At 41.3% G+C, this 27,948-nt stretch overlaps 1 protein-coding gene and 1 long non-coding RNA gene across 2 annotated transcripts in view; one reads left to right on the top strand and one right to left on the bottom strand.

Moving 5' to 3' along the window:
* The window catches only part of LOC109629244 (uncharacterized), a 47,232-nt gene extending 23,256 nt beyond the window's left edge, over window positions 1-23,976 (top strand). Inside the window, exon 4 of the long non-coding RNA XR_002202696.2 lies at window positions 23,822-23,976. This is a non-coding gene — a long non-coding RNA (uncharacterized lncRNA). The remainder of the gene's footprint in view (window positions 1-23,821) is intronic.
* loxl4 (lysyl oxidase-like 4) lies at window positions 198-25,713 on the bottom strand. Its single transcript, XM_020086836.2, has 15 exons — window positions 25,585-25,713; window positions 23,839-24,177; window positions 22,393-22,694; window positions 22,101-22,309; window positions 14,338-14,376; window positions 13,312-13,525; window positions 13,025-13,202; window positions 8,531-8,685; window positions 8,270-8,437; window positions 7,798-7,960; window positions 7,464-7,707; window positions 6,381-6,496; window positions 5,938-6,074; window positions 3,256-3,367; window positions 198-2,919 (listed from the first exon to the last, which is right to left on the bottom strand). Exons 2-15 carry the CDS (start codon window positions 24,155-24,157, stop codon window positions 2,849-2,851), a joined length of 2,427 nt encoding a protein of 808 aa, XP_019942395.2. The 5' UTR covers window positions 24,158-24,177; window positions 25,585-25,713; the 3' UTR covers window positions 198-2,848.
* Window positions 25,714-27,948: the final 2,235 nt, after the last annotated feature.

Below are 27,948 nucleotides of genomic sequence, written 5' to 3'. Positions count from 1 at the left end.
GTCCACCCCATCTCTCACCCAATGTCAGCTGGGATTGGCTCTAGCTCCCTGTGCGACCCTCAAGGGATAAGTTGCACAGATAATGGATCGATGGATCCACTCTCTTCTTGATTTAGTTAAAAAAAACATATAATTCCCAACAAGAAATATTCTGCAGCATCATGAATTAACAGCAAGAAGGAGGCAGGAAGCAGACGACAGCTTGGTATGTGATGAACTTTTATTGATTCACAGTAATGATGAATGAATGCATTGTAATCTGTTCTTTAACTGAAATTTGCTTCTGACTCAGCCAGTGTGTGTCCTCAATATCCAGACCTTTCCTCAATAGAAACACCTAACAAAGCTTATCACTGTCATTCCTTAATTTTCTTTAAACTACAAAATAAACATGGGCACAGATTATTTTTGATAAAACTGCTGACAAGAACAAAAAAAGGCTCCCCGATCGTTGGCTGTCATGCATCACAGCTAAAATCACATCACATGAAATATAATGTTTACTCTTTAGATGAGGTCAAAGTCCCTGAGAGCACAGCTTTCTATGAATATAGTTGTTGATTAGCACCACGTTTAGCACACACTCTCAGTGTTTTTAAGACAAGATAAAAGCGTAACTGGCCATGGAAAACAATGAACAAAATACAGTAATGAGAGATGTTTGGTGAGTGGTGAGTATGAACCAACTGAAGCTATGGAAGGTCACATAACATTAAATAACACACAGAAGAGACCATGGTAATATCTTAACATGAACCGAACACAAAAAGGTTTATCAGCAAACACTTGTTTCAGACTTTCAGGTCTATCTACTGACATTTAAAGCGACAGTCTTTAGTAACAGGGCTGACTGTCATTTTTAAAAAGCTACAACTCAAAATTATAAAAGCCAATGAGGAGGAAATGAATCTGCTAAAGAAATTAATTAAGTAGACACAAGTCTTTATGAGCGTCTTGGAAACTGGACATCGTCTTATCAGGTTTATCCACTGAGACAATAAGTGTAACATATCAAACACATTAATGGTGTAAAACAACATAACGCAAGTTCCACGCAGTAAAGAAAATGGACTTGCATCATGGTTTGGTGTGGTGTGAAAAAAACCCTGACTTATTCTGCAAAGAAAATGTAGAGAGATACAGTCCAGCAGAGCTTTAGTTCAAAAATAACGCCACTGTTTACTGTGTTGAAGTGTGAACTGAGGAGTTTATTTTTTCTCGCACACAAACATGTTGTTCTCGTTGGGGAGCTGAAAATGCCAGCTTGTGGTCGACGTATATGGCTGCCTACAAAAAGGCAGCGCTGGTTGTAAAAAAAACTGCGCGTCTGCATAAGTCTTTCTCCAAACTTTATCCTTGTCTTTCTTTCTGTCTTAACTTTCTCATCCTTTCTTTCCATCATGGCCTAAAACTCTCAGAATCTCTCTTGAAATCAGTTGTAGTAGTTAAGATAGAAATCCATATTCTTTCCTTATGCAATTCCACATGTAACAATTCTATAGTATTTCTTTATAAAACACATGCTATAGCCCTAACCTTAACCGTAACCTTAAGTCTAACCCAAACAGACGTAATTAAAAGGCTTTTTATATGCTCTCAAACCCCAGCCTGCCTGCCTACCACAATACTGTGGTTTTGTCAGCAAGGTTTCCCCCTCCCTTCTGAGAGGCTGCGAGCGAAAAATCTGCACACTTATATTTGTTTTAATCACTAAAATAAGAATTAGATGAAAATTCTCATCTGCATCATGGGAACAATACTATATCCTGGAGCTGCTGTTTAAAATTACTTTTTTTACCCTGGTTAATTATGTAATAAAAACAAAAAAATATCCAGTACGGTTAATAAAATGCAAAATAACAAACTCGTTTCTGAGCATGCTGTGTGAGCGTGAACTCCATGAGCGTGAACTCCATGAATAAATAAAGATACAGCATAAATAGTACATTGAATATGAAAACTTTGAGAAATATGAAAACACAGACCTTATATTTTACTTTCTTATTTTTCAAAAAAGTATTTTTCTTTGATGAACACCTTAAAAAGTTAATTTGGAAGCGAATGAAAACAATGTGGAGCCAAAACTGGAATACTGATGTTTAAAAGATAAAGTGCTTTGTTCCATAAAAATCCTTTGACCTCTTTATCTACTCTAGATGAGAAGCGTGACTACACTTCTACAAAAACGATGATTTTGTTCAAATCAAAGCAAAAATAAAATACCTACTGTAAAAGAGAACTACCCAGAATGCATCGTACAACACTGTTCACCTGAAATGTAGTGAGGTTTATATAGGACCATACAGTAATATTTTTCAACATTGAAATAATGTAAGAGCAGTTACAAGTGATCAAATAAGTAAAGAATTTGGGTAAACAAATTACAAAAAAGCCAGATTTTCTTCTTTTGTGTAATGACGTCATCCATTGTCTTTGTGACAGATTAGTTATAACAACATTAAGGTCTTTCATGCGTATAATTTTTGAATAACTAACTTAAGTTACTAGTAGTCCACTGTCACAAAAATCAGTATAGTTTAAACAATATCCTATAGCTTCTTACATAACTAGAGTAAAAAACACGTGGAGCCATGTGGCCCCTGTCCCACTCTGTTTGTCAATGGCTGTTTGAGTTGATTCTCGGCGATGGTAGCTGCTGTGATATGATGCTCTTATGAATATTTGTTTATATCCAAGTCTGCCAAGGAGGTGAACAGGCACCATTTTTGCGTGTTCTCTGTTACTTTGGGTGCTAAGGTCCCAAGGGCAAGGGCCCATTGACCTCAGCCCACCCTGAGTAGTCTCCAGGCCCCGCTGGAAGGCCTCTGTACTGAGCCCCGCGGATGGACTACACAAAGTTGTTGGTGATTTGCCTCTGGTGCTCAAACAGGTCTTCAATCTCCGCACTGTATGCATCACCTGTGAGGGGGGGGAAACATATCAGTAACCACATTTACATGGACACCAATATGACATGTATCATTTTTCATTCCTTTTCTTTCTGTCATTGAGAGTTGGCAACTGTTGTATGTTGATGTTGCAAAATGCTGTGAAAACTCCAATAGGATTCAATAGAGGGACATAGATGTATTTGTCTACATGATGAGACAAGGTCGGAATCTTCCACGTTTTGATTTGATAATTGCTTATTCCGGGGTTCATATTGGAATATTGTTGTCTATGTAAACATAGCCAGTGACAAAAGAGGGGAGATATTAATATGTGAGAAGGAGGAAATCAGTTTTCTGTCCTCACCTGCATGACATCCATACATGTAAGCTCTGTGGCCGTCGTATTTGCACCGACATCTCATGACGTTATTCATAAAGTCAGACTCAGCCATGTCCATCGAAGGGTTGACTTCCACCTGCAAAACAGTCCAATCATACTGAGGCTGATTCATCACTACAGGAAGATGTTTCAGACCTTGTTACTTGCACTTGTGCATTTCATGTGACAAATTTATTAGGAAACGTGGAGAATGCATCACTTTGTTGTTTAATATCTACTGTTGTTTAACATACTGTATCTTCAGCCGCTCACAGGCAAACTGTGAATAGGTCTCCTCTATACACGCTGAGAAATCCGTTTGATATAAAGACCAGTTGGATGTAAAATGTTGAGAGCGCCCACTATTAAACAGCGCTCATGGCTGGGATTGTGTTTATAGTCGAACCCTCTCTCATCTATAAAATGCTGGATGAGTTTTCCATACAGTATTCCTATTTTTCAAGATAAATACTCAATACAGTGCTTTCTCTCTGAACTCAACACTGGAAGGATGCACACTTGGTAGCTGAGCATATGGGCTGAATAACATGGTGGTAAAACACCTTTACCATGTGTTATGCAAAGCACAAATCATACTGGTTGATCTTTAAGGAAAAGCCATTGTTAAATATTTTATAACTTATATATAAACATGTAACAAAGATACTTCATCCCACATAAAACATGATAACTGGCAGCGTTAGAAGTTACACAAGGTTGTGGTTATACCACAATGTGCCCCCCAGCTCCTCACACTAACGTAGGTATGCAATAATAAGGACTGAATTGAAGTCTGCTGCAATAGACTAGTTATGCATGCATACATTTTTATGTCTGAAATCTGTCTTATTTTCAGAGCAGCCATACACTGTACTAATAGTCTGTCATTTGAAGAGCAGCGCTATAACTGCTGATACAACCGTTCTCTTAATCTGGCCTGGTCATAATACTGAGAAGTCATTTACTCTAATAGCTGCTCTGTAAACTGCTACACCCTCTTTAAGTACAGGTTACAAACAGCTACAGGGAGAAGGAACGCAAGCTCCACTAAAAAAAAGAGAGGAAAACATTTTGAAAAGAAGTGAGTGAATGCACAAAACTGTCTTTTAATTTTTGTGGGTAAATTACAGTGTGGAAGCCGAGTGTATGGGGCCTTAGCAGGGGGCTGGTTCACTGGCAGAATGTGCCGCTCAGTGAGAAAGTGGCAATAAAAATAAAAACAGGGCAGGAGGAATTCCTCAGTGGCAAATTAGCCGTTTCTAATGGAAGGGGGGGTTGACTTGGTGCTGCTTGACTAAAGGGAGGCAATAGTTAATTTGGGTAATTGGTGTGTTTCATTAGCACTGGGTGGTTCAAGGGTAGGCCTGCAGAATCTATGCGTAAAGCCCAGGATCAGAAAAGTCAGGCATCATCTGCACTTTACTAGATAAATGAAATAACACAGCAGAGAGGAGGAGAGCTGCTCTAAAAGCTGTTTGTATTTTTCCAGTGCTGTAGCCCACATGAACTCCCTGCTTGCCTCAGATGACCCTGACCTTTTTACCTCCAGCACCTCGTCCAATTTCTTCCTCTCGTTTATCTAAACACCATTTCTGCCCTCCTCTATCATTCATCCCGTTTTTCCGCCTCCACATTGTCCTGTAGCAATGTACCACTTTATAATTACACCCTGCTCGACAAGCTTAAAATACATCCACGCTGCACTTTGTGTTTATATGTGTGTGTCACATCTATTACGAGTAAATTAAATAAATCTATCTTCAATAAAGAGTATGAGGAGTGTAATTACTAAGACTGAGTGTGATCTCTCAGACAAACTGGGTAGTGAAATTCTAAAACAGCTCGGGTATAATTGGCAGCATGCTAACATCTGAGGACTGCTGCATACTATGGTGGGTATGTAGCAGGAAATACATTATGGGAGACGGAGTCCTTGATGTGTTTTAATCTAGTAGCCGCAGTGGCTCGACTGATTCACCCCAGGAATGACTGAGGCGGCGAATGGCCGTGAGGAGGTTTAACTTAAGAGCCAGTGAACTTCTTTCTCACAAACTAAAATCTCATAGGAAACACGTTAAACATTTTTGGACATATGTTTCTTGCGAGTTAGATAAGAAGATTTATACCTCTCACACCTGTATGCTAAATTTAAGACTATCCAGAAGCCAGTTAGCTTAGCAGAAATACAGGAAACACAGAGAAAAAGTTAGCTTAGCTCAGTATGAATACCAAACAGCACCTCTTAAGCTAATTAATGAGCATACAACAACTTGTTTGCTGTAACCTGTACAAAAACACAAATGTTCAGATGTCATATTATGGTTTTTACGAGAGGTTGTGTTAGACTACTTTTAGACCAGCTGCTGTCTGGACATTTTGTGGAACATTTCCTTTCAGCCCCCTAGTGCACTATTCAAAAAATGTCTGAATGTGAGAAAGCTAATGGGCATGTTGATGACATTTCACATAATGGAAAAATACAAATAACTCAGGAAAAAAGAGGTGCCATGCATGTAAAACAGAAGGACACAGATCAGACATGGGAGGCCCAACAGAAAGAAAATGCCAAATTATTCCTTTAAACACAAAGTTAATGACATTTGTTAATTGAAAGATTTATCCAAACTACATAAAAGGGGAAATAAGTGACATAAAATGACTTCTGACCTGAAAGATGTAGTCTCCAGGCCGTACATCCGTCACATCAATCCACTGACAGTCGATGTCGTGGCGATAGGTATCCCAGCAGCCCACTGAAATGCCCTGGTCACCCATGTTATAGCAAGAGAACCGCTTCTGGATTCCTAACACACACACACAAACCAGCAACATTATCAATCACAACATCAGAGCTCATTTAACTTCCCAGTTATTTTTAAGAGCTTCCTGAATTATGCTAGACGACACGTGAGCGCTGCTTTTTCATATGAGCTATTTCATCCATAATATAACAAGTAAATGGAGAATGAACAAACAACAACAGCTGCGATCTAATACATTAACCACAAAGTAAAACTCTAGATGGCTGGAGCTGGAATACTGATGTTAATTTCCTGTCACTAATAGGAAGGAGTACTTTACTGGGACTAATGAATAGTGGTTAACGTTACCATCGGGGCAATACGTGTCCTCCAGACAGAAACTGGCCTTGTGTCCCTCTGCAACCCTCGTGCCATTCAGAGTCAGCAGGTCATAATGTGTGAACACCTCGATGCTGTGGTAGTGCCTGGGACGAAAGAGGGTAAAGTCAGTGTGTGTGTGTTTGTGTGTATGTCTGTGAGTGTGTGCATTTACACTAACTGAACACTGGCTCCCTATGGCTTTTAGCCTCATGACCTCACTGCTTGAACGCGAGCGTGGGTGTCACCGCAACACCTCTCTCAGAGGCTTGTTTTAGCGGCAGCTCGGTTTGCGCAGTGCACTCATGCTGAGTGAATGGAGGGCTTTGAAACACACATGCATGGCTCTGATGTGTTGTTACAACAAACTGGGGCGGACCTGACTGTGCTTGGGCCACCCTGTCCTTTGTATCACACCCAAACCTGTGGTGACTGGATCGGCTCAACCGTCATTTCCATGGACACGTGCTGCGGGGCGGCTAATGAATCTGGAGAGATGACACATCTCACACAGCCAACACTGTGGGGCTTCAAATGACTCCTTCTTCTCTCATGACGACAGGCCTGAAAGTGCTGTCGTCATCTGACAAGAAACAAACTAACTGTGGAATAAACTGAGAAGCAGAGAGGAATGTGTTTGGAGTAGACTTGAGGACAATATGTCATCCTTTAAAAATGAATGGATAAAATGCTACTGTGGCCACGTGACAGACAAAGATCCTTATGTTTAATGCCCATGTTGCATGCTAGGTGCAGAACCCCTCGTCAAATCAACATGAGCACAGTTGTAACGTGTTTTCGTTCCTGGTAGCAATTGAATGCAATTAAATTAAACATAACTCAAATTACCCAAAGTGGAAGGGGCTATGTCAAGAACAGGTGTTTGTCAGAATATTTTTGACTAAAAACCACAGCTCACCTGTATCCAGGACATTCTAAACCACAGCTCTATCAAAAACACCACACGGGTAACTGCACCATCTCACATAGAGCAATTATTTAAATGGCTGTTTTCATCGCAGAGGCCAAACCAAGCAACCAGCAACCTCTATAAACTCTTCTGTGATGGTATACCTGTGACACTGGTGCCATGTCCAGCTCTCTCTTGTAGCTTTGGGTCGGAAATCAGACCGACCCAGGTTCATAATGCGAGAAGAGAAGCGTAGAAGGCGTCGGTGTCCATAAGGCCAGTTCATCCTGGCAGCAGACGAGGACAGACAGTTCTCCTCGTTGGCACAGGTCAGCAGGTGGAGAGGTCTGTCTTCCAAGTAGGCTGTCTCCTGGACCAGCTGGGCATCCAGAACAAGATCAGGTGCCGCTGAAGCAGGTCAGATGTGAGAGGTTATGTTAGGATTAAAACAGAACCAGTGGAGAAGTTGGGAAGCTTAAAGACAAATGTTTGACTTACTTTCCGAACAGCTGACCCCGGCAGCCTTAGCACCACCTCCGCGGGGACAGTGGACATGGTTGTTGCGACGACAATGCTGAATTGAAAGTTCTGTGCCCACACAGTGAGTTCCACTGAGGATCAACTCAGCTGCATTTGGGTCACCGGTCCAGTACCAGGTGTCCTGTCAAAGCAAATGCGAAATAGAAAGTTTGTTTGGTTTTCTATCAGTGAGTGGTACCGTCGCTCTTTGTCATATAGGGGCTGGGACTATGGATTGGTCTCTGCGTGTTGATTTGTTTAAACATCTGTTTGTTTTTTCTTGAATCAATAACTCAGACACTGCTGATGGGATCTTGACAAATCTTGGAGGATTGATGCCTCCGAACAAATCATTTTGACATTCTCAAAATTACACTAATTGGTTTGGAGGTGGGAGCGCCCGCTGTCACGCTGTCGGTTATAGATGTTTTGTTGTTTGGGGGGTTGTTACCTGATGAGCACTGGCAGCAAAGCCCAGGCCGAGCTGTCTGCACACCACCATGGCCTCGTTGATGCCCCAGTTCTCACTACAAACGGAGCCCCAGCGCTTGCGTCCACCAACCTCCATCAACACCTCCACACGGCCCTCTGATGGGAGTCTACCACCAGCAAGCCGCACCTAGAAAGCCATTACATCAAAGGGATTAAATGGATGATGCAATATCTCTGACACATTTTATGTGGATGACTTGTGATGACGCAGTGTCCATACCGTGTTCTCTATGCCAGTCTTAGGGATGTTGCAACGTACTGAGGCATCCTGGCTATGTTTGAACGTCCATGGCTGGACTTCCTGGAAGTAGCAGTCTAGGATGGAGCGTTCTGAGCCCATACACTGGACACTGTTCATATGAATCGGTCCGGTACCTGAAAGAGGAGGAGGGGATGTGGTAGACTGCAAGACAATGGTGGCAAAAATATGCAGGGAAAGAATGGGAGGCCACCCACTGTATCTATAATGTCATTGGTAGACTTTATCACACAGTGAAACACACACACACATACAAGTAAGGGCTTTGTATTCCTTTCACTCAAATGATCTTTCTCCACTCCACGTCAATCCAACAATGAAAAGTTCCTATCTGTCATGACAAAATGCTCCTTCAAGCCAAACAGCAGCACCAGTATCTACTCTGGGCATCTGTCACACCTCATTACCACCATTCTGTTGCTTTTGGCACAACAACAACAACAGCGACAACACTGTGTGTAGTCCACCAGCCTGAGTGAACAAATAAGGCCAAATCTGCATCAACAAAATAAGAGACGTTAACTAGTTTGGGTTTGTTGTTTACAACCAGATAATTTCTGAACAACAACGAACAAGATTAGAGTGGGGAAAAAACAGCAGCAAACAGCTGCAGCCATAATGATGGCGGTGTGAGAAAACACAGAACAAACTATGGCTGCAATGTTTTCTTAAAACAAAAGACGCAAACTGCAAAGCTAGAAATTTGGCAGTATTGAAATAAACAAAACCAAAACCACAATGGCCGGGGGACAGAGAGAAAACCCAACAAAGATGAGTGAAGAGGAAGTTGATTGAAATGGTGTAGACCAAACTGCAGCCTAACCCAATCTGTCTCTGTGTTGGTTTTGGTAGATTGAAGGCCTGCTCCCATGCTGGTCACCATGTGTGGGTTCATACATATGAAAATGACACATCTAAACCGCTTCTGCCTCTATCTGCATGGCGGAGGCCGCAACCTAGATCCAAACTCCCACTGTTTAAGTTATCCAGACAAACATGGGGCCCGGTGGAGGGATGCTCAAAATGAACGGTGACACGTTGTATTTAAACCTTCGTTTGGGAAATCCACAAAAGCCTGAAATAAATTCCAAGAAAAAATGGCCACACACACACACAAAAATACACACACTTTACATGCACTGAAACACACACACATTCAGGGTGTTTCAGTATCTAATGTATGTATAGTGCACTGTATTTCTATGTGCTTTACACAAAATTACACAATGAAATAACAATTTGGGTCAAGCAAGGAAATAAAAACATTGTCCCTGTAATTTAACACACTGATGGTGATGATGGGAGCATTGGCAGATGGAGTCTGAGCAAAGATTTGAATATTTCCCTTTGATTCTCCCTGAACATCAATTTCCCAAACGATTGAACATAAAAAAAAAATCTAAGGGCGACATCAAATACAACTATGAGAGCAATAACGATGTGCGATGTAAATGCAGCGTCTTAAATTTAGTCTTTACAAGAAATAGGTTGAGCTTGATCCACATGTAATTTGAATTGGCAGATGCCACAGATCATTTGGTCAGATTACAAAATTCTTCTTAAGGGATGGAAACAGAGTAAAGTCGGTCACATTCTTGTTGAGAATAGCACAAATAGTTGGTTAGTGGTTACAAGGGAAACCCTGTTCTTTTCCTCTCTGAAATTACACTCTCTTTTAGGCACATTAATATAGTGTGTGTCGTGTTTTTCTTTCCATGCAACGTCTCTTTCTACGCCTCTTACAAAAATGTTCTGTCATCAGTTAGATCTCCTCCTCAGCAGATTACTAAATCATGTTGAGTTTGTAAATAGAGGCGTCTGCCCCTGGGTTTTTTATTTTAATGGCAGAAACCAACCAGCATCAAAATAATGTTTCTTTTTAAAACTGGTTAAGTAGTTACAAGCTTAAACAGGAAAGTGTATATGTGCAACAAATCTGATTAGTGAGACCACATTCAAAGTCAGAGTCTCTGACTGGCAGACTGTCTACCACCCTTATCACATTCGCTAATCATAAATAATTCAACTCTCTCCTGTCAGGTCCTGCTGTTAGAGAGACCGCTGCCTAAAAGATTAAACAGAAATCCAGTTTTTTCCTTATATGCTAACAGAAAGCATGTACCTGAGTGACAATCTAATCCAAAAAGAAAAATAGTGATTCAAACAATGATTTTAAACAGAATTAAACGATAAACTATGAACACGCAAATTACACATTGGCACAAATCAACACTTTAAACAATCCCCTCTTTCAGAACGTCTTTCTCAGTGAGGGTTGGCACCATCAAAGAGTCTAATTTGGGCCTTTTCCAGCGACATATAAGCCTGTGTTTATGTGGCCTTCAGAGCACATGGAAAATTATATGTCCCAGTAAAATGTCGAACAGACTCGTGTTATAGAAAAAGAAGCTGTGAGATGACTTTGAAGTCTGTTCATCCTGCGATGGCTGAGTGTATGAGAGAAAAGAGTTTGTATCTACATGTATGTGAAGTTTAGTCAGGGCCCTATTTTAATCGTGCAAATACAAAAATCATGGGCATCTCTAAGTGCACCTGCTATTTTGGTTCATGCATGTGCATCAGTGTAAAGTGCAAACAGGCCTGGATAAGGTGAACATTGATCAGTGGGTGTGATTATTAATATAAAACAAAATACTTTTGTGATGCAGTAAGATTGCATCAATCTGACATAAGTTCAGTCATAATTCTACTGTATTTCACTTTGTAAATAGTTGTATAATTTCTCATATGTGATAGAAGCAGTAACTGCTCAGTAAAAAATGTCAAGAATACAACCTGACCAGTCAAGAGAGCTCAGTTCTCCCTCTGCGTCAATGACTGCACCTCACATATTGCATCATAAGTCAAGAAACAGGCAGAGAAGAACCCTTGCAGATCTCTCACCACATGGACACAACCTGTTCCAAGTCATCCCCCTATAGTTGGCGCTACAGAACAGAATGTTACCAGATCAACCAGACACAACAATGTTTATATTATCCAGCTATAACTCCATTTCTATCATCTTCCCAAAACTTTTTCTTGCAAATATGCAAGAGATCAATGAGAACCATAGCAACCACATTCAACTTTTTAAAGCAAATTCAAATGCATCTGTTGGTTGGAGAATTTTCACAAAAATATTTCATCTGTGCAACTTCATTTAAATTCACCCAATTTCAAGGGCAAGAGGATATCAAGTGTTCAGAGCACTGTCTGCACAGTAACAAGAACAGGGCCCCAAGTGAGCGTATGAGTGAATCACCCAGTCAGGACACATGGTATAGGAAACCTGCATTTCCAGGGGTGAGACAGGAAAAGAGGAGGGTAAACCTGCCATTTGTCAAACCAAACCAAAACTACAGAGCCACATCTAAATGTTATAATTCTGAGACTGATTTTATTATATACATGTAGTCCACTCAGACACACACACACACAAACACACACACACACACACACACACACACACACACACACAATCATGAAACTGCTGCTTTGTGGTTCCATCCGGCAAAAAAACTATTCTAGGTAGAAAATTGAACGCTTCTTGGCTTCTCCTGACAATTATACACGTCAGACTCAGGCGGTTGGATCCACAATGAACCTGAACCCTGATCCAACGACTGAATGAGCTGATTGAAAACAGACGTGAATGGGTGTGAAGTCCTTAAACTAGATGTTAATTCTGTTGGACTCATCAAAAAGAAAGGTAGCATGACTGACCTCACCTGCAGAAAAAAACAAGTAGAGAGGAACTAGAACAGGAAATAGAAGCTAATCCAATACACACAAAAATATCCTATGTATGATCAACTGAGCAGCTAAATCAGCAGACGGTCCTCCCACATTTCATCTCGATCAGCACGATTAGAGACTACACTCTGGCCGGAGGCATGGGGAAGCCGTTCTCACATCTCGACAGGGTGGGGACGCTACTGGTGCAGCTGGAAACAGACTGAATCTGTGCGTCACCAAAAGCTGGAAATTTGAAATTGAAAGAAAAAGACCGCAGCACTCAGTGGGTGAATGAAAAGCTCGCTTGAAGCTTGTGAGATTATGTCTGTGGCTTAAGTTACCAAACCACCATATAAATCATCACGGCTTATAGTATTACACTTTGTGTGTGAGTGTGTTTGTGTGCACATGTGCGTGGTGTTAGTGCAGCTGGTAGTCCTGGCACAGGACTAATCACAGTGGGAGATACTGGAATCAACACATTTGCAGCTTCACAAGGTGACACACATCGAAAGAGTTACACGCGAGTCCATATCAGATCGGGGCAGACAGGTGTGGTGTCTGAGAGAAGCAAACGACTGGGAAAGTCTCCCTGCCTCTAGAAAACTGAGACGCACGATAAACACATTCAAACATCCAAACCGCAGACTCAAAACAACAAGATAAAACGTGGAGCTTTTCAGAATTTCCAGATTGAGTTGCATCTCTGTCTCTCACCTTGGCCCATGAAAGCTCCTTGCAGGGCGTCCTTGGCCGAACCAAAGCCCAGTTCTCTGCACACCACACTGGCTGCAGTGCGCTCCCACATATGGTCCACGATCGTCCCCCATTTACCCTCCCGGAGTACCTCCACGCGACCCTCGCCCAGCCTGGGGCCCGCCTTCAGACGCACCGGCTGTGCAGGGCAGCAAAGGGAAAATAACTCAGTTAATAACTCTGTACTTTTAACTTTTAACACACTGTACTGTGTTGTGCTTGTGTAGGCCCAACTTTGATAATCTTACCACAACCGGATAAGGGGCCTGGGGTCGTCCTGAGGAGATGCGAGCAAACTGGGGTCCAGGGACACACTTGACGACTGCATGTCTGCCGTTCTTACAAGGACTGGGACTACGGGGGATTGACAGCTGAGCATGACACTCAGATAAGGTGTTCTCGGTACCAAGACAGTGAACCTTTTCTACCCAGAATCCCTTCTTCTTTGCCATGACGCTCAATCTGGAAAAAATAGAAAGTAGGTCTTGGATATATATACTTAAGGTCCCCTTGTTTAAGTATTTTTAAATAGCATAAATGAATACTATTGCTATGCTTTGCTAATGCTACGACTTGCTACGACTAATGTTTTTTAATGGAGTCTCTCTGTCCTGAGCCCCTCCCACCAGACGAGCACGGGCAGATACATGCACTTCATACACGCAGGCTACAGATGACCCATGTGTGTTTTATCGCGTTAAATGTCTGTCTCCCTTTTAGACTTTTTGTCTCTGTTTTTTTTTGTTTGGTTTGGCAGTTGTTACCGATGCTGGAACAGTGACCGTTCCTGTAGGATTTTCCAATGGCTGGAGACAGAGTCTAGAGGAAGTGCAGAGGTCTAGTTTTCCCTCCGATCAATTGATTTATCATCATGCTGAATTATAGAACTATTGCTCAATAATGCCAGAAATATTACCGTCCTTAACTTTAATTAGCAACAATCAAATTGTGAGTAAAAACACATCATTGCTTGGTGTTCGGTAAAATCTAACACTCATAACTCAGCTAATCTACCTCATCAGGACTGAGTGGGTTTGGGTTGATTAGATCTTTGCTGGTAAAACAAAGAAAATACCTCAAAACCTTCATCACAGTTCGATTCTAATTTTGCTAAACTCTGATTGTTTTTGCTCATGTAGGATCTCATCACTCTCAGTAAGAAGCTGAATGAGAAAATAGATTTTTAAGGCTTTTGAATAAAGTTTAACTATACATGTGTGCCAGTATCTCACAGTTATAAAACGGTCAAATGAGGCCGCAAAACATTTTATTACCTCGTTGAAGGATCTGCCACCTTGGTATCCCATATTTTCCTGTAAGAGAATTAAAGAACAGAGATAGATGTTAGTTTTATCGAGTCTGTGTATTTGCAAAGATACCGAGACACACGCAAATCACTGTGAGGTGAGCTGGGAGAATGATTTCTATAGAAAAAGGTAGAGACTGTAAAATATACTGTCACATCTGCTTTTTTATATGGAACCTGCCCCAGTGAGTAGTAGCACAAACACACTTACTGGCTTAAAATACAGCTCAGACGTTGTTTATCTAAAAAAATGAATCATGCCGCTCCAAACATAACTTCTTTATATAAACCAGAATGAATTGGTATAGCTGTAGGAAGAATGCACTGCTCTTGTTTCCTTCCGGTAGTTTTCTGTCTGTCTTTCTTTCTTTACAGCTTCAGCAGAATATATTTCCATCTGGAATGTGGGCTGCTTGCTATTTACTGTGTTTATGTTTAGGGTAAATGGACAGTGTATCATATGTTCCTGAGCCATAGGGCAACAGCACTTCCTGTAACCACCAACATAAGGATAAGTGTTCAAACAGGAATGTGCTGAGCAACTTTCACCACATTGGCCACCTTTATATTAAATAAAGTAACAAAGAGCCTTTGTAAATAATAGTTTTCATTGCTTGTTGCAATATAAAAGATATTTCTACATAACGACAGGATGTAAGTACTATAAAAGGATTTAAAAATAAAAAACCACAAGATATTTTTTGAACTATGTTGTTAACCTTCAAAGACACGAATAGTCCCAAAAAAATCACAACATTCAACATCAGTGATGTACAACATTTCTGGGAAAACAGGGTTTGACCAAGCACAGTGTACAAACAAAAACTCTGGCAAGCCGCTGCGCGGTGCGTCTGAGAGAAAATGCCAGAACAAAATAGACGTTCATGCACAGAGTCGTCTGGCTGACTCGAGAGAGCGACGGAGAGGAAAGCCTTCTGTTCTCTTGGCAGACACGCAGAGCAGATGTACCAGATCGTGCCAGGACATCCGCTGCAAAGAGCATGCACTAACATTCACATTTATTACTACACACACACACACACACACACACACACACACACACACACACACATCTCTGTGTGGAGCGGTGGTATCACAGGCTGTGGTGGCAAAAGTACACACATTCCTTGCTCAAGTAGAAGTACTGATACTAGTGTTAGAAATGAGTAAATGTATAAGTACTGATTCAACCTCTTCACTCAAGTAAAAGTAGAAAAGTACAGGCTCTGAAACATACTCAAAAAAGTATAAAAGTAATAAGTTCCCCTCTGAAGGCCATTTTGTTACTTAAACCTCTATCATATTAATAAGATATTAAAACAATAGACTAAACACGAGTTAAATCAAGAAAAGATTTGTGAGCATCTTAGACGAAATGTGAATAATGTATTGAACGAAGTATTCTTAAATCAAATAATTACTGAGTATTTGTACTTCACAGGTGAGAAATGCTCTAATGGTTTTCTGCATTTTTTGGCTACAGTGAAGAAATAATCATTAAAACATGCTCCATGTATGAAAGCAGAGACAGGTCAATATTTGTATTTCTGACACAAGCTCTCCACGTTCCCATTACGTTAAAGCAGGGAACATTGAAAACAAACTGGTCCTCAGTGTTGGAATCAAGAGCAGCATTGTTATTGAGGTGATGTGATGTGGACGGTTGTGTGAAGTCACGGGCTGCTGAGTGTACACTTTCCAACATCAGGTAATGACTTGTTTGCTGATGCTGCGAGCAGTCAGTGGACCAGAAGAGACCTCTCCTCAAAATATTAGTATTTGGCATGAAAAAAAACTTTATGTGACTGAGTTTTAGAAAAGGAGTACACTTTCATTCCAGCAATCTTTGTACAAACTGCAGATGCTATTTTCAAATAGACTTTAAGGTCATTTCTTAGGCCCATTTGCAACACAAATACACTGAGTGTTTAAATTAGGAACATGTGTGAATGAAATCTCAGTAGCTCAAACAGCCTTATTGCCTGCTAGTCTTTAAAGTTATATCAAACGTTTGACAAGATGAGGCAGAGAAAAGTAAACTGCCTCTGACACATTGTATAGAATTTAATGCTATTTTTTACAGTGTCTTGTAAAATTTCTTAAATGTGTCTACCATGTGGTTCTGGAGGGGCATGTCATCGGGGGATAGACAAACAAACAGACACACACACACACACACACACACACACACACACACACACACACACACACACACACACACACACACACACACACACACACACTTGTTTGTGACCTCACCTCAGACCAACCAGTAGATTTATAAATGATACCTTCAGCTATTTCATTTGACTCAATCACAGAGCTGCATCTTACCGTTGAACTTTATTAAATAACAATAAAATGCATAAATCTCGCCTCAGTAACATATAAAATCCCTTCATGTATACATAGATCCTTCTCTAAGTTACAAAGTCTACATGACTATTACCATATCAGAGGTAGTAACTGTGGTGTGAACAGTATGAGAGGATTCATGCTGATGCAGTGAATAGTCAGCCTCAGAATTTGTTTTGCTGCTGCGTAGCATTCATCAGCCGTGCTTAGCCAAACACTGAATCCTGCACTTGTTGTGGAGCCAAGAGAACAGAGGCTTGAGTCAGGGAGTCCCACACGCTGTTAGAAGACAAGCATCACACCACTGTTTGTGTTTCATCGCACTCTCTCTGTTAACTGGTGGTACTTCTAGTTCTTCTTCTTTTAATGTTAAAAAAAGTCATGTTTTAAATGCTTGAATAATTCTCTAAAAATCAGGGTGCAGATATTAAATATAATTACCATTGCAGACATAAACTCTCAAGATTTTATAATTTATGGAAAATGTGATCCGTTGTATGTATATATCAGCAATTCTTCCCATTTGCACAAACAGAGCTGTACTTTGAGGTATTTTTGCCACAAGGAGAGCTTGTTTACTGTAAACTGTGATGAACAATAGCTTCCTGCAGCAGAAAACATTTTTTGGATGCTATCAGAATCTTATCAGTATAACATCATTATTTTTTTTTCAAACAATTATTTTAATATAATCTTGTATTATAAACTGGTCGTTTCAAAAACATTGGTATTTGTTGCAATAAAAATTTGTATAATCCTTGTATATTCTTTACTAAGGGTCCTAAACAAATGATTATATTTGAAATTATATTTTTCATTAAATTAAAGGTGCATATAATAGATTATTTCCTCATTAAAAGCATACTTAAGCTTATATGAAATCATTTTATTTTACTTTGAGTATCTATGAAAAGGATCTGTTGAATAGTTGCTAAATATTCATAAGAAGACCCGAGTGAACTGATAAAAATCTCTTCAACTCAGTTTTAATGCTGGCTTCCACAGTCTGTTCCAAACCACAAAAATGGCCACTGGCATGCATATAGAAATTACAAGATTTGGGAATAAATTAGAGAGAAGGTCACTGGGGAAGATCACACAGACATCAGACAGGAAAACCAGACTTGGTCACACAAAATGTCACCCAAAAGCCTGGAAATGATACCCTCATCACAGGAAGATTTCAGCTGAAACATAATTAAACATAAAATGCCAGGTTAAGTCCCCAAATCACTACGGTGACAGAGGAAGACAGACAGCTGCTGACACAGCGGGGCCACGCTGCAAACTGCTGCTGTAATTGGACATATTTCACCAGAGCAAGCAAAAATCGGGCTTGTCTGACTGCTGCTCCTGTTCTCGCCCTCTCTCTCTCTCCATCGCCTCTTTCGCCTCTTATCCTCTTCCTCCCTGTGCACTAATTCTGTCTTATACTCTCTCACGGCTATAATTGGGGGTGTTTTTTCACTCTCAGCAGAAACCCTGGAGAGCCTTGGTCCTGACCAACCTGTTATTACAGCATCTTTAGAGTCTCATCCAAGAGACATGGGGAGCCCAGAGACATGGCATGATCTGGGATTTCTAAGAATGGACTGAGAGACTTGGACCAAGGTGGAGGAACATGGGGGAGTGTCTCTGGCTAAATGTGGTGAAACCGTGCAACACAATCCTGAGCTGTTTTGGCAAAAGTGGAGGATGTTACATGAAAACTGAACATTATGTTGTTTCTGTGTCCGAAAGCACTCACTGATCACTACCTAGTGAGTTCGTCATTTTGTAGTGGTGTCTGAATCTTTTCTGAAGTTTTCCATAATGCATCATGAAAAATAGTGTACAACCGATGTTCACTAACCGAGCAATATGTACCAACATGCATTGCACTCATGGTGGAGAGACGAGAGGACCAAGGGCAACAGAAACAGCCGACCTGTCTTATAAATGTAAATACGACGGCATCGCAGCACAAACTGAGGGAAACAAGTTTATTTCTTAAGTTAAAGATGGTCATTCATGTTTTACATTAAAGTATTAATACTAAGTGTTAAATAAACATTTTAAATTTACTGTGGGATTTTCCAGAGTTGTACGTCGTAATCCTGTGTCAATGACGTCATTACAGTCAGAGAAAATGCACAGAGTAGCGAAAGTGATTAGCGCACAATACAGTTCTCTATATTGAATTCACTATATCATGAAGTAGATAATAGTGAGTGAGTGGGGGATTTCGGACACACCCCATGATTTTGTTCACCTTTAAACCTTCAAGTACCCATAATTCCACAGCTGATTCAGAATGAGCTGTTTTTCAAATTCTCCTCTGGTTGTTAATGTCAGTTTAAATAAACATGCCACTTTATCCTGACTTTGCAAACCAAAAGCTGTAAAATAACTGAAGTGGATTGTGGCATGTGTACACCGTCTGTCCAGTCTGGGGTCAAAACATGTAGTGAGAGAGAACTGATTTGCGTCTGTGGAGAACAAAAACAGGTACGGATTTGGAAACAAACACATCATCGTGGTTTAGGCGTCAGCAAAACAAAAGGTCACTCTCGGGGCGGTCAAACCAAGAGTATCAAATCACAACCGTCACAACCCTGCAGGCGTCACGCCAAGGCCTTCGGGCTGCAGCAGCCCTCTCTCTCTTCATGGTGAGCAGCCAAATCTCTTGTGATGCAGCATAGACTGTGTATAAAGATGGACGACAGGACAGCTGCCAGGAAGTGAAGCCAAAGTGTCTCGATCACCACCTGGTGATTGACTGCAGTATAGTTCAAAAACCTTTCCTCCTCCGTGTTAATAGATGAGGCATGGACAAAACTAAAAAGTCATGGTACACATAAAAAAAAAAAAAATGTCTCTAAGATAATTTCTGTCATTTTCTCCACCAAAGATATTATGTTTTCACCCTGTCTGTTGGTTTGATTGGTTTGTATGTTTGTTTGTGAGCAGAATTACACCTTAACAACTGAACGTATTACTAAGAAACTTGGTTGAAGGATACAGTATGGGTCAGGGTAGAATCCATTAGATTTTGGTGATTAGATCTCCGGGGGAATATCCATAGATCTGATAAAAAAATTATTTAGGGGACTGATATTTATGAGTTTGTCAACTTTGGTGCAGCTTGACTGAATCTGTTGGACCTTTGTGGCAGTATGCGCTCTACTCATTGTCCTTCTAGTTTTATGTTATCTTACTGATGTATTTTCAATTGTTAATTTTTCTGGTAAGTTTGGTTATAATTTGTTATTCAATGCTATAAAAATGGGGTAAGATGTCATGATTGATGGCTAAGATTGACTTGCGATTGGTGTAGTGTATCAGTGGGACTTTGCTACCGTGGCTCCATCCCCCGATAGCTACTGCACAGACTCTGGCACCTAATGTACAAGATGGAGATGTGTCGTCCATCTTTATATACAGTCTGTGTTGTAGTATTCCAAATCTACCCATCCAACTTGTCACTTAACTGTTTCTCCTGCTCCTGCACTGTTATTGAAAATCAAAGCGAGGCATAAGAAGGGTCACACCCCTGCAATGCAGGAAACCTTGTTCTAATAAATGATCCAGTGCAGTCTGTGTAGAGTCGGGCCAGGCTGTTCAACAACAGCTCACTCTGAGGACCGTTTATTGCTGAAGATATGATGCTCGATGATGTCCTCCTCCAACAATAGAATCCAGTTATAGCTTCACCATGTTCCCAATAACATCCAGTTCAATGGAGATAGCTTAACTCAAGGGCAATGCAGAAATACTTTAAGTGAGTGTGTGTGCTCTGACGGGGGCAGTTTGTAAAGTCATTAAAAAGTTAGAAAAGTCTATAAAACAAATAATTTACCCCCTCAGCGGTTACAGCGCTTCAGTAGCACAAGGATTCTAGCACCTAGAGTACAGAGCAGATGTTGCGGTCTGTCCTCAGTTGAGTCAGAGGAACTCAGGCCAAGAGAGGGAAGGAATAGCTGAACTGTGAATCACCTATGGCCGGCGGTGCTCAAGGAGGAACAACATCCAACTGGGTTCCCCTTCCACTGAGGACAGCGAATGTTCCGACACTATTCATTCTCATAATAGCAATGGAGTAATTCTCTGCTAATGTGTGGTCCTTCCTGTGGTGTATGAGCAGAGCCTTCCCAAAACCACTGTCAATGTTTTTCTTTCTTTTTTCTTTTGCAGTAAAAAGGAGAGGAAATGTAGGTTTGTGTCAGAGCGGTAAAAGAAGACACCTAAGTACAATGTATTATGTGTCACTGTTTGTACGTGGAGGCCAACTGTACGTGCTGGACATATCGAACCTCAACACCTTTAAAAAGGTAAAGGTTTCACATTGTGAAAAATATTTTTATTTGGTTTCCTGTCAAGAGTTAGATGAAAAGAGTGACCCCCATATTTCTCAGTGCTGCAGCTGGAACTAGCAGCTGGCTTAGTCCAGAAACTAGACTACATCCAAAGGTGACAATATCAACCTATCAGGCTTATTTCCAGGCTTTATGCTAAAGTAAGCAAACTGCCACTGGTTCCATGCAGCTACATATTTACCATACAGGCGTCAGAGTAGTGTCTTCTCATCTTACTCTTGGAAAAGAAGCAAAAGAATTTTTAAACTATCAAAATGTATTCTGAACTGAAATATGTCTGTAGCACTGAGTATCAAAGAATGTGCCACAAGTACAGAAACTAGGGCTAATGGACACTTACATAGATTATTCCCTGGTTTTAATCACATTTCCTAATGTGCGGATGTTTTATTCAGAAAGGTTTTGTAATTATGTGACACAGCATGCCACAGGCTTTTAGAATAAATGTGAAGAGATGCAGAGCTCAAGCCTCAGGCCAACAAAACCGGTCGCTTCACACAGATCCTCATCCCACTCTCCAATAGCTAACTGTCGCATACATGGTATTGATGGGACAGTTAAAGTACAATCACCAGCTGATATTACACCTCGGTATTGGACAAAAAAAAAATGAAAGTGGGGCTGTTTGTCTGAGACCTGCAACCTGAAGATAGCATCGAAGAGACACGGGGAACGAGAGTGAGAAAGAGGCAATGAGGTGAGGAGAGTTGATTTGCCTAGAGAGAGGAGGAGAGGAAGGGCAGCGGAGAGGGGACAGGGATCCCTTTATCATCATCCTGAGGATGAGGAGGGGAGGGGGAGTAAAGGGGGACACGGAGGAGAAGTAGCTGGGTGAAGAAGATAAGGCAAACAAAATGCCTTTATTCAACCAGGCTCTTAACTGGATGCCACTGTTATTCATTTAACAAGGGGTTGAATGGCAGAGCATGCTTTCATTCGGAAAATACGGTCAAGGGCCGAATGGTTTGTAATTCAATACCTCCACTTCATAAAAACAACAGCAGGAGAAATTCACACTCACTTGTATGTTCTAACGTTGTATTGCGTAGCCTCTGGAAAGCCAAGCATCCCGCACACAACCCGGCTGCTGTTGAGACTCCAACCCTGGTCACAGACCTGCCTCCATCTCCCAGCATGCCTCACTTCCACCACACCCTCAACGATCAGGTTCTTCCTCTTGGTAGCCATGAGGATGGGACGAAGACGGACCTCCTCAATCCGCACCTTACCCTTGAGGGAGAAACGCATCACATCCACTGTTAAATTTCTGTGTAGGAAAAACACAGAGATAGATCAAAAGTAAACTGGTGTACCTGGTGCTGGTGGTGTCTTTGGAACCGTGGGACCTCATATGGATGTCCGTTTCCATAGTAGCCGTATCCTGGATGCCTGCGGGTGGTCACTTGTCCCTGCCACTGAGGAGCGGGGCTGCCGTTGGGCCTAATGGCTGCAGTGTAGCCTCTACTGGCCGTCTGGTTCAGCCTACGCTCGGGGGTGCACACCACCCCTAAATCTTCAGAGTGTTTACAGTCGTTCACACCCCAGCCGTTGTGTTTGCAGTCCTTTAGGGACTTCTCCGAGCCTTCACAGCGAACATTATCCATCCATATTGGGCCTTGTGAAAGAATAAACAATTCATTGTAATTTTTTATTGATTGTCCAACAGACATTCAGGGCAGCGCATCTGCACAAGGGCTGGAATCAGTTCCTAAACACCTAACACTTGACTTTTACTGGCACGCTGATTTAGGGTTGCACCTTTGCGGCGTGTTTAGCAGTAGATACACAGTATATTACAAAGCAGGGTGCTGTAGATCCTACTCTTTAAATCCACTCAACCTTCTCTTTAATTTGGATTTAAAAGCAGCAGTAAAGAATGTCCATAAACCACAGCTAGTGTTGCACAACTCTGGCAGAGTGAATGCTGTCATTATTCTAGAACAAATGCCCTTTTTCGGCCCATATATTTGCTCTGCCAGCCTGTGAGGCGACCTTAACAAGATGTAGACTCCAATCCCACTACAAGTTATCTTTGTCACTTTATGATGTTAGTTATTTTGGATGTCTTAATTGGTGGTCTTTTCATGAAGCCGTGCACTTAATGAGTTGTGGGACACGTACGCTGAAGCATGGAAGTTTGGGAGGAGATTAAATGGTCCTGTGTGGATGCCTACCGCTGCGTCTAAGCCTTAAATCTGTTAAATGACTATGTTAATCTGATGGGCCTCCTCCAGAGCAGACATTTTCACTTGTCATAGCAGGAAAAGCACAGGTGAAATGAATACTATGAGGATGGCTGTGTTCCAATCATAGACTGTATATAAAAATGGACGACGGGTTCCAACTTCCTCCCATTGAAAAAATGAAGGTAACAGGCACCATCTTTCTTTTGATGTCATTTGGAGCCAGAGTCTGAGAAGTAGCGCTATAAACAGATTCTGCATGTGAATAGACAAGACTTAGGAGCTATAAGCCTTCTTGGCTAAGTTGGCTAATGGGCTTTTCGGATGCTACTCAGTTTATTTTCTCGGCCTCTGTAATTATATCATTGTCGCAGGATAATGAAGTACAGCTGATGGAAAATCCCATATCAAATTTTGAATATTAATTTCTTTATGATTCTGTGGTGGCTCTATGGTATTTAGTGAGCCAGAATGTACATTAATTACAAATGTGTCACATCTAACATTGACCTTTGACCTTACATTAGTAACATTTGGTTTATTTGTCATTTTGATACAGGAAGTGTACTCTCTCACCCGCTCCTTCTCCGTACTTGGCGCTGTGGGCCCACGTTATGCCGCTCTGGAAGCCCAGTTCTTGGCACACCACGTTGGCCAGCTTGATGTTCACCTCGTCGTCACACACAGTGCCCCACGTGTTGTTGTGCAGCACTTCCACACGGCCCTCGTGCGGCTCCCGAGCAAAGTTGCCTGCCAGGCGCACTTTGGCGGCAGGCGCACGTGGCGACCTGCGCAGAGGCGAGGTGGCCTGGTGAGGCTCTGCTTGCGCAGGGCCGCACAGGGAGAGCAGAGCGAGCAGGAGGAGGGAGAAGCTGAGGAAGAGGGTGTGGGCCATCCTGACTGAGAGGAGGGGCCCTGCAGGTAGAGACGTTTATTAGTATATTCTATTAATTATTAATTAGACAATTATATTATTTATTTGTGACCAGTTTTCTCAATTAATTGATTAATTATCCAATCAAGCAAGCAGCCTATTTAAAGCCAACAGTAATTTAATGATAAACATCTAACATCCATTTTAAATACATCACATGAATTAATAATAAATACTTTAGTACTTTTCAACACAGAGTACAAAGTGCTGCCCACAAGAAAACCAATGGTTAAACACAGAAAGAGGTACATAAATAATAATGGTAATATATATAATAAAAGAAATAAACCAAGCAAATTCAGGAATATACCTTTTGAAAAAGTATGTTTTTAGTTGAGACTACAGCCTTATTTCCTCTGGCAATTCATTCCAGAGCCTAATTTTTTGGTCCCCCCTAGTTTTCAGCCTAGATTCAGGAGGTGAACCTTGACTAAAACTATTATGCTTGAAGAGAAAGTAATTATTTTTTAACACATCCAGAGTAAAGTAATTCCTTTTAACGCGAGTCCACAACAGTCAGCCATGGTACAATGGTGACATCCTCTGGACAAAAAAGTTCAGGTAGTCTACTCTGCACCAGAAAACATCCGGATGTGCTCTGTGCTGTTCACAAGAAATCAATAATGTCCTGAAAACAAAGATTAAAAGCAGAGGGATGGCTGACTTGTGTTGTATTCCCACTTTTGGTATCAGTCACTGGTGCAACATAAATTTCACAATGACGCACTGGAAGCCCTTAAAATCAACCACTTATCTCTCATGTCAACTGGAGACACAGCATATAATTTCAACCGCTCGAGTTTGTTATGCAATTCACATGAATAAACATCCCCCGAGGCAAACTAACCAGACAGAAACATGAAGGCAGTGTTTTAAGTTGGGGCGAACAAGTGTCGCAGCCAAACTAGAGGGCAGCGGTGGAGACAGATGCTGATACACCATGACACTGCAGGCCGCAGGGCGACACTCAGTGTGAGCACAAAATATATATACACACAGAAATCTCATTTTTCCCCTGTGGGGGATGAAATTACAAAGGAACAAACAAACAAAAGGCTGCTGCAGCAAGTCAATAAATCACAGTAGCTTCTATTGCATAAACCCTTGCACTTTATTTTTTTTATTTACTGCTTAATTCTGTGTAAAAACAAACTTTAAATTCAAATTTCTTCTAAACGCTTGAATTCTTTGTTTGACAGCAAACTGATTTTTAAAATGAATTCAAGTTTGAGGAGAGGAGGAAAGCAACATGTGCCGAAAAACCTCTTAAAACACCTGTTACATACATTTGTCTTTAAATAATAAATAAACATAGTAAATACAAATAACTGATAAAAATAAAACTCTAGTTATTCTTTTGGGAGAAGTGAAAGTGAAAGTCAGCTCACCTGGCTGGCAGCAGATGTTTGCAGTGGACGAGGTAACTGCCTAGGGGAGAGTGACTGAGTGAAGGAGTGTGCCTGCTAAATGCTCTCCTTAGTCAATCCTCCCTTCCTCCCTCCTTCTCCCTATATCCCTCCCTGCCTCCCTCCCTCCCTTCTCTTGTGCTCTCGTTCACTCAAGGACTCTTTTGCTTTTACAGGAGTTTTGACTTAATTCACACGTTACAATGTAAAGCTGTTTTATTAGATAATGCTCCAACAATGGTCCTGTGAAATCTAAAATGATCAAAGTCGTAGGTTCTCTCCCTCGATGGGACACTTGACTCATTCTGTTTCTTTCTTTTGATATTTTTTGTTAAGTTGTGGATGAATGCTTTTGTTGGCTGACATCTTGAAATGAAATAAGTGAATGTTTCAAGATGTTTAGTATCCCAGGACGTCAAACACACTTGTATCTTGTATTGTATATTTATTTAATCAAAATCAAATCCTGTGTTTTACTCTGGACTTCTCCGCACTGCTCTTCTCTGATAGGCTGAAAAGGCTTTACACAATCGTGCAGCTTTGGGGTAAACGTGTGTAAATGTAACCCACAGGAAGGACTCTGCTTCCAGAATAGTTTCAAACATCAAGTTCCAAGTGTCTTAAAGAAGCTCCCTGTACCACAGGGTAGATATTTCCTTGTTGAGATGGCCGCAAACCACTGACTCTAAAAAAGGCCCAGCCTCACCGTAGCTATGGTGAACGTGACTTATGAGAACATGCCTTTACCACCCCTGCCCAGGTTTATGTTACTACAGTCTAACGTGTCATTATGGTATAGATTTAACTCATCAGTGTAGATTCAGATTTTTAAAATGAGGGAAAAGGTCCTGTTCACAGCTGAGGTCACTTCAGTGCTCGACCCTCATCCTGCTCACGTTCCTGCAAAGGCCTTTCTACATGTCCCAAACTTTTTTATTTATGTTCTGAGCCATTTCAGGAAGATTTAGGACAAATTTAGCTACATGGAAATTTTTGGCCTCTGCGTGTTGCGTTGATAAACTGTACTTCAGTTGTTTAAGTAAACCTCAGCGGGTACCTTTTTTAAGGCAACACGGGTTATTCATAGGCATGAAGAATTACAGTCGTGACAGGGGAGGTAGCAACCGAAACATTGACCAAGACCGTAAAAACAGTTTGTGTTCTGATTTCCTAAAGAGTGAAAAAAATTACATAGTTTGAAAGTGGTCTCAGACTTTTGGACAACCGTTAAAAGCTTTTGAAGATGTAATTGGTGCAACTGGGTGGCGAGATGGTGGTCCCTCCCTGAATTGTAAACCCGAACAGGAAGAGCAGACCCCCTATTAGCCGGTCCAAATCAGAGGGATCTCCAAGGCCGACGGGGAGAGGAAAGAGAGAGGCCAAGAGGAAGAAACAAGGGGTTGCTTAGGTTAAAAATACAAACATCATCGCTATGTGCTGTGTGTGACTCCATTATACCTTGTGATGCACTGTTGCATATCAGACTAATTAAACTAGACTAGACAGGTGTCCCTGCCTGTGTGCCAATACTTAACAGCTCAGTGTGTGTGTGTGTGTGTGTGTGTGTGTGTGTGTGTGTGTGTGTGTGTGTGTGACAGAGAGAGAGAGAGAGAGAGTATCTGAGCGAGGCAGCTCTCTGTGGCAGAGCTCTCTCTTTTTCTCTCTCTCTCTCTCTCTTTCCACCTCTCTAATTACGCCGACCGAGCCGGCTCTGCCCTTAACCCACAATCTGTGGAGGCATGAAATAAATACACGCTCTCCAACAATAAACAAGTGCCTTTTCAAACGACACAGCACCTCCCCGTGCTCACCCCCACCACCGTCTCTCCAGGCTTTCATAATGCTTTTACTTTCAGAGAGGCGATATAGCAGCATGTAGACACACACACACACACACACACACCGAAAAGAGGATGTGCTGTGTAACTCTCAGGTTGACCCCATTAGATTGAGATTCAAAGGTCACCTCAACCTGAAGGTGGCTAAAATTTGACAATAAGCTAAACATGACATGAATGGGGTTAAAGTATTTAACATGGATATCTACACACCCACTTGAATCTGATGCAATGACTGAACATAAACTTTTAAGGAATTGCCTTCAGCCTGCAATTGTGCCATTATGCATGTGTAGACTCAGACATATGTGGTATAGGTAGTTCATTTATTAAATATAAAATACTCTTCCTTGCAGTGCGACAATACAAAATATTTGGGGGATTAACAGGATTGCAGTGCTCTGGTTGATGTTGGTGGTGTGTACATTTTGATTAATTGTGCATTTTCCTGACACAGTTTGAAAATGGGTAGAAAGAATTTAAAAAAAACATAACAAAGAGCCTGATG

This window comes from Paralichthys olivaceus, chromosome 14 (genome assembly GCF_024713975.1).
Source record: "Paralichthys olivaceus isolate ysfri-2021 chromosome 14, ASM2471397v2, whole genome shotgun sequence".
In the NCBI taxonomy this organism is placed as follows: domain Eukaryota; kingdom Metazoa; phylum Chordata; class Actinopteri; order Pleuronectiformes; family Paralichthyidae; genus Paralichthys; species Paralichthys olivaceus.
The sequence above is the reverse complement of the archived record's forward strand: the minus strand, read 5'-3'. Positions and strand labels throughout refer to the sequence as shown.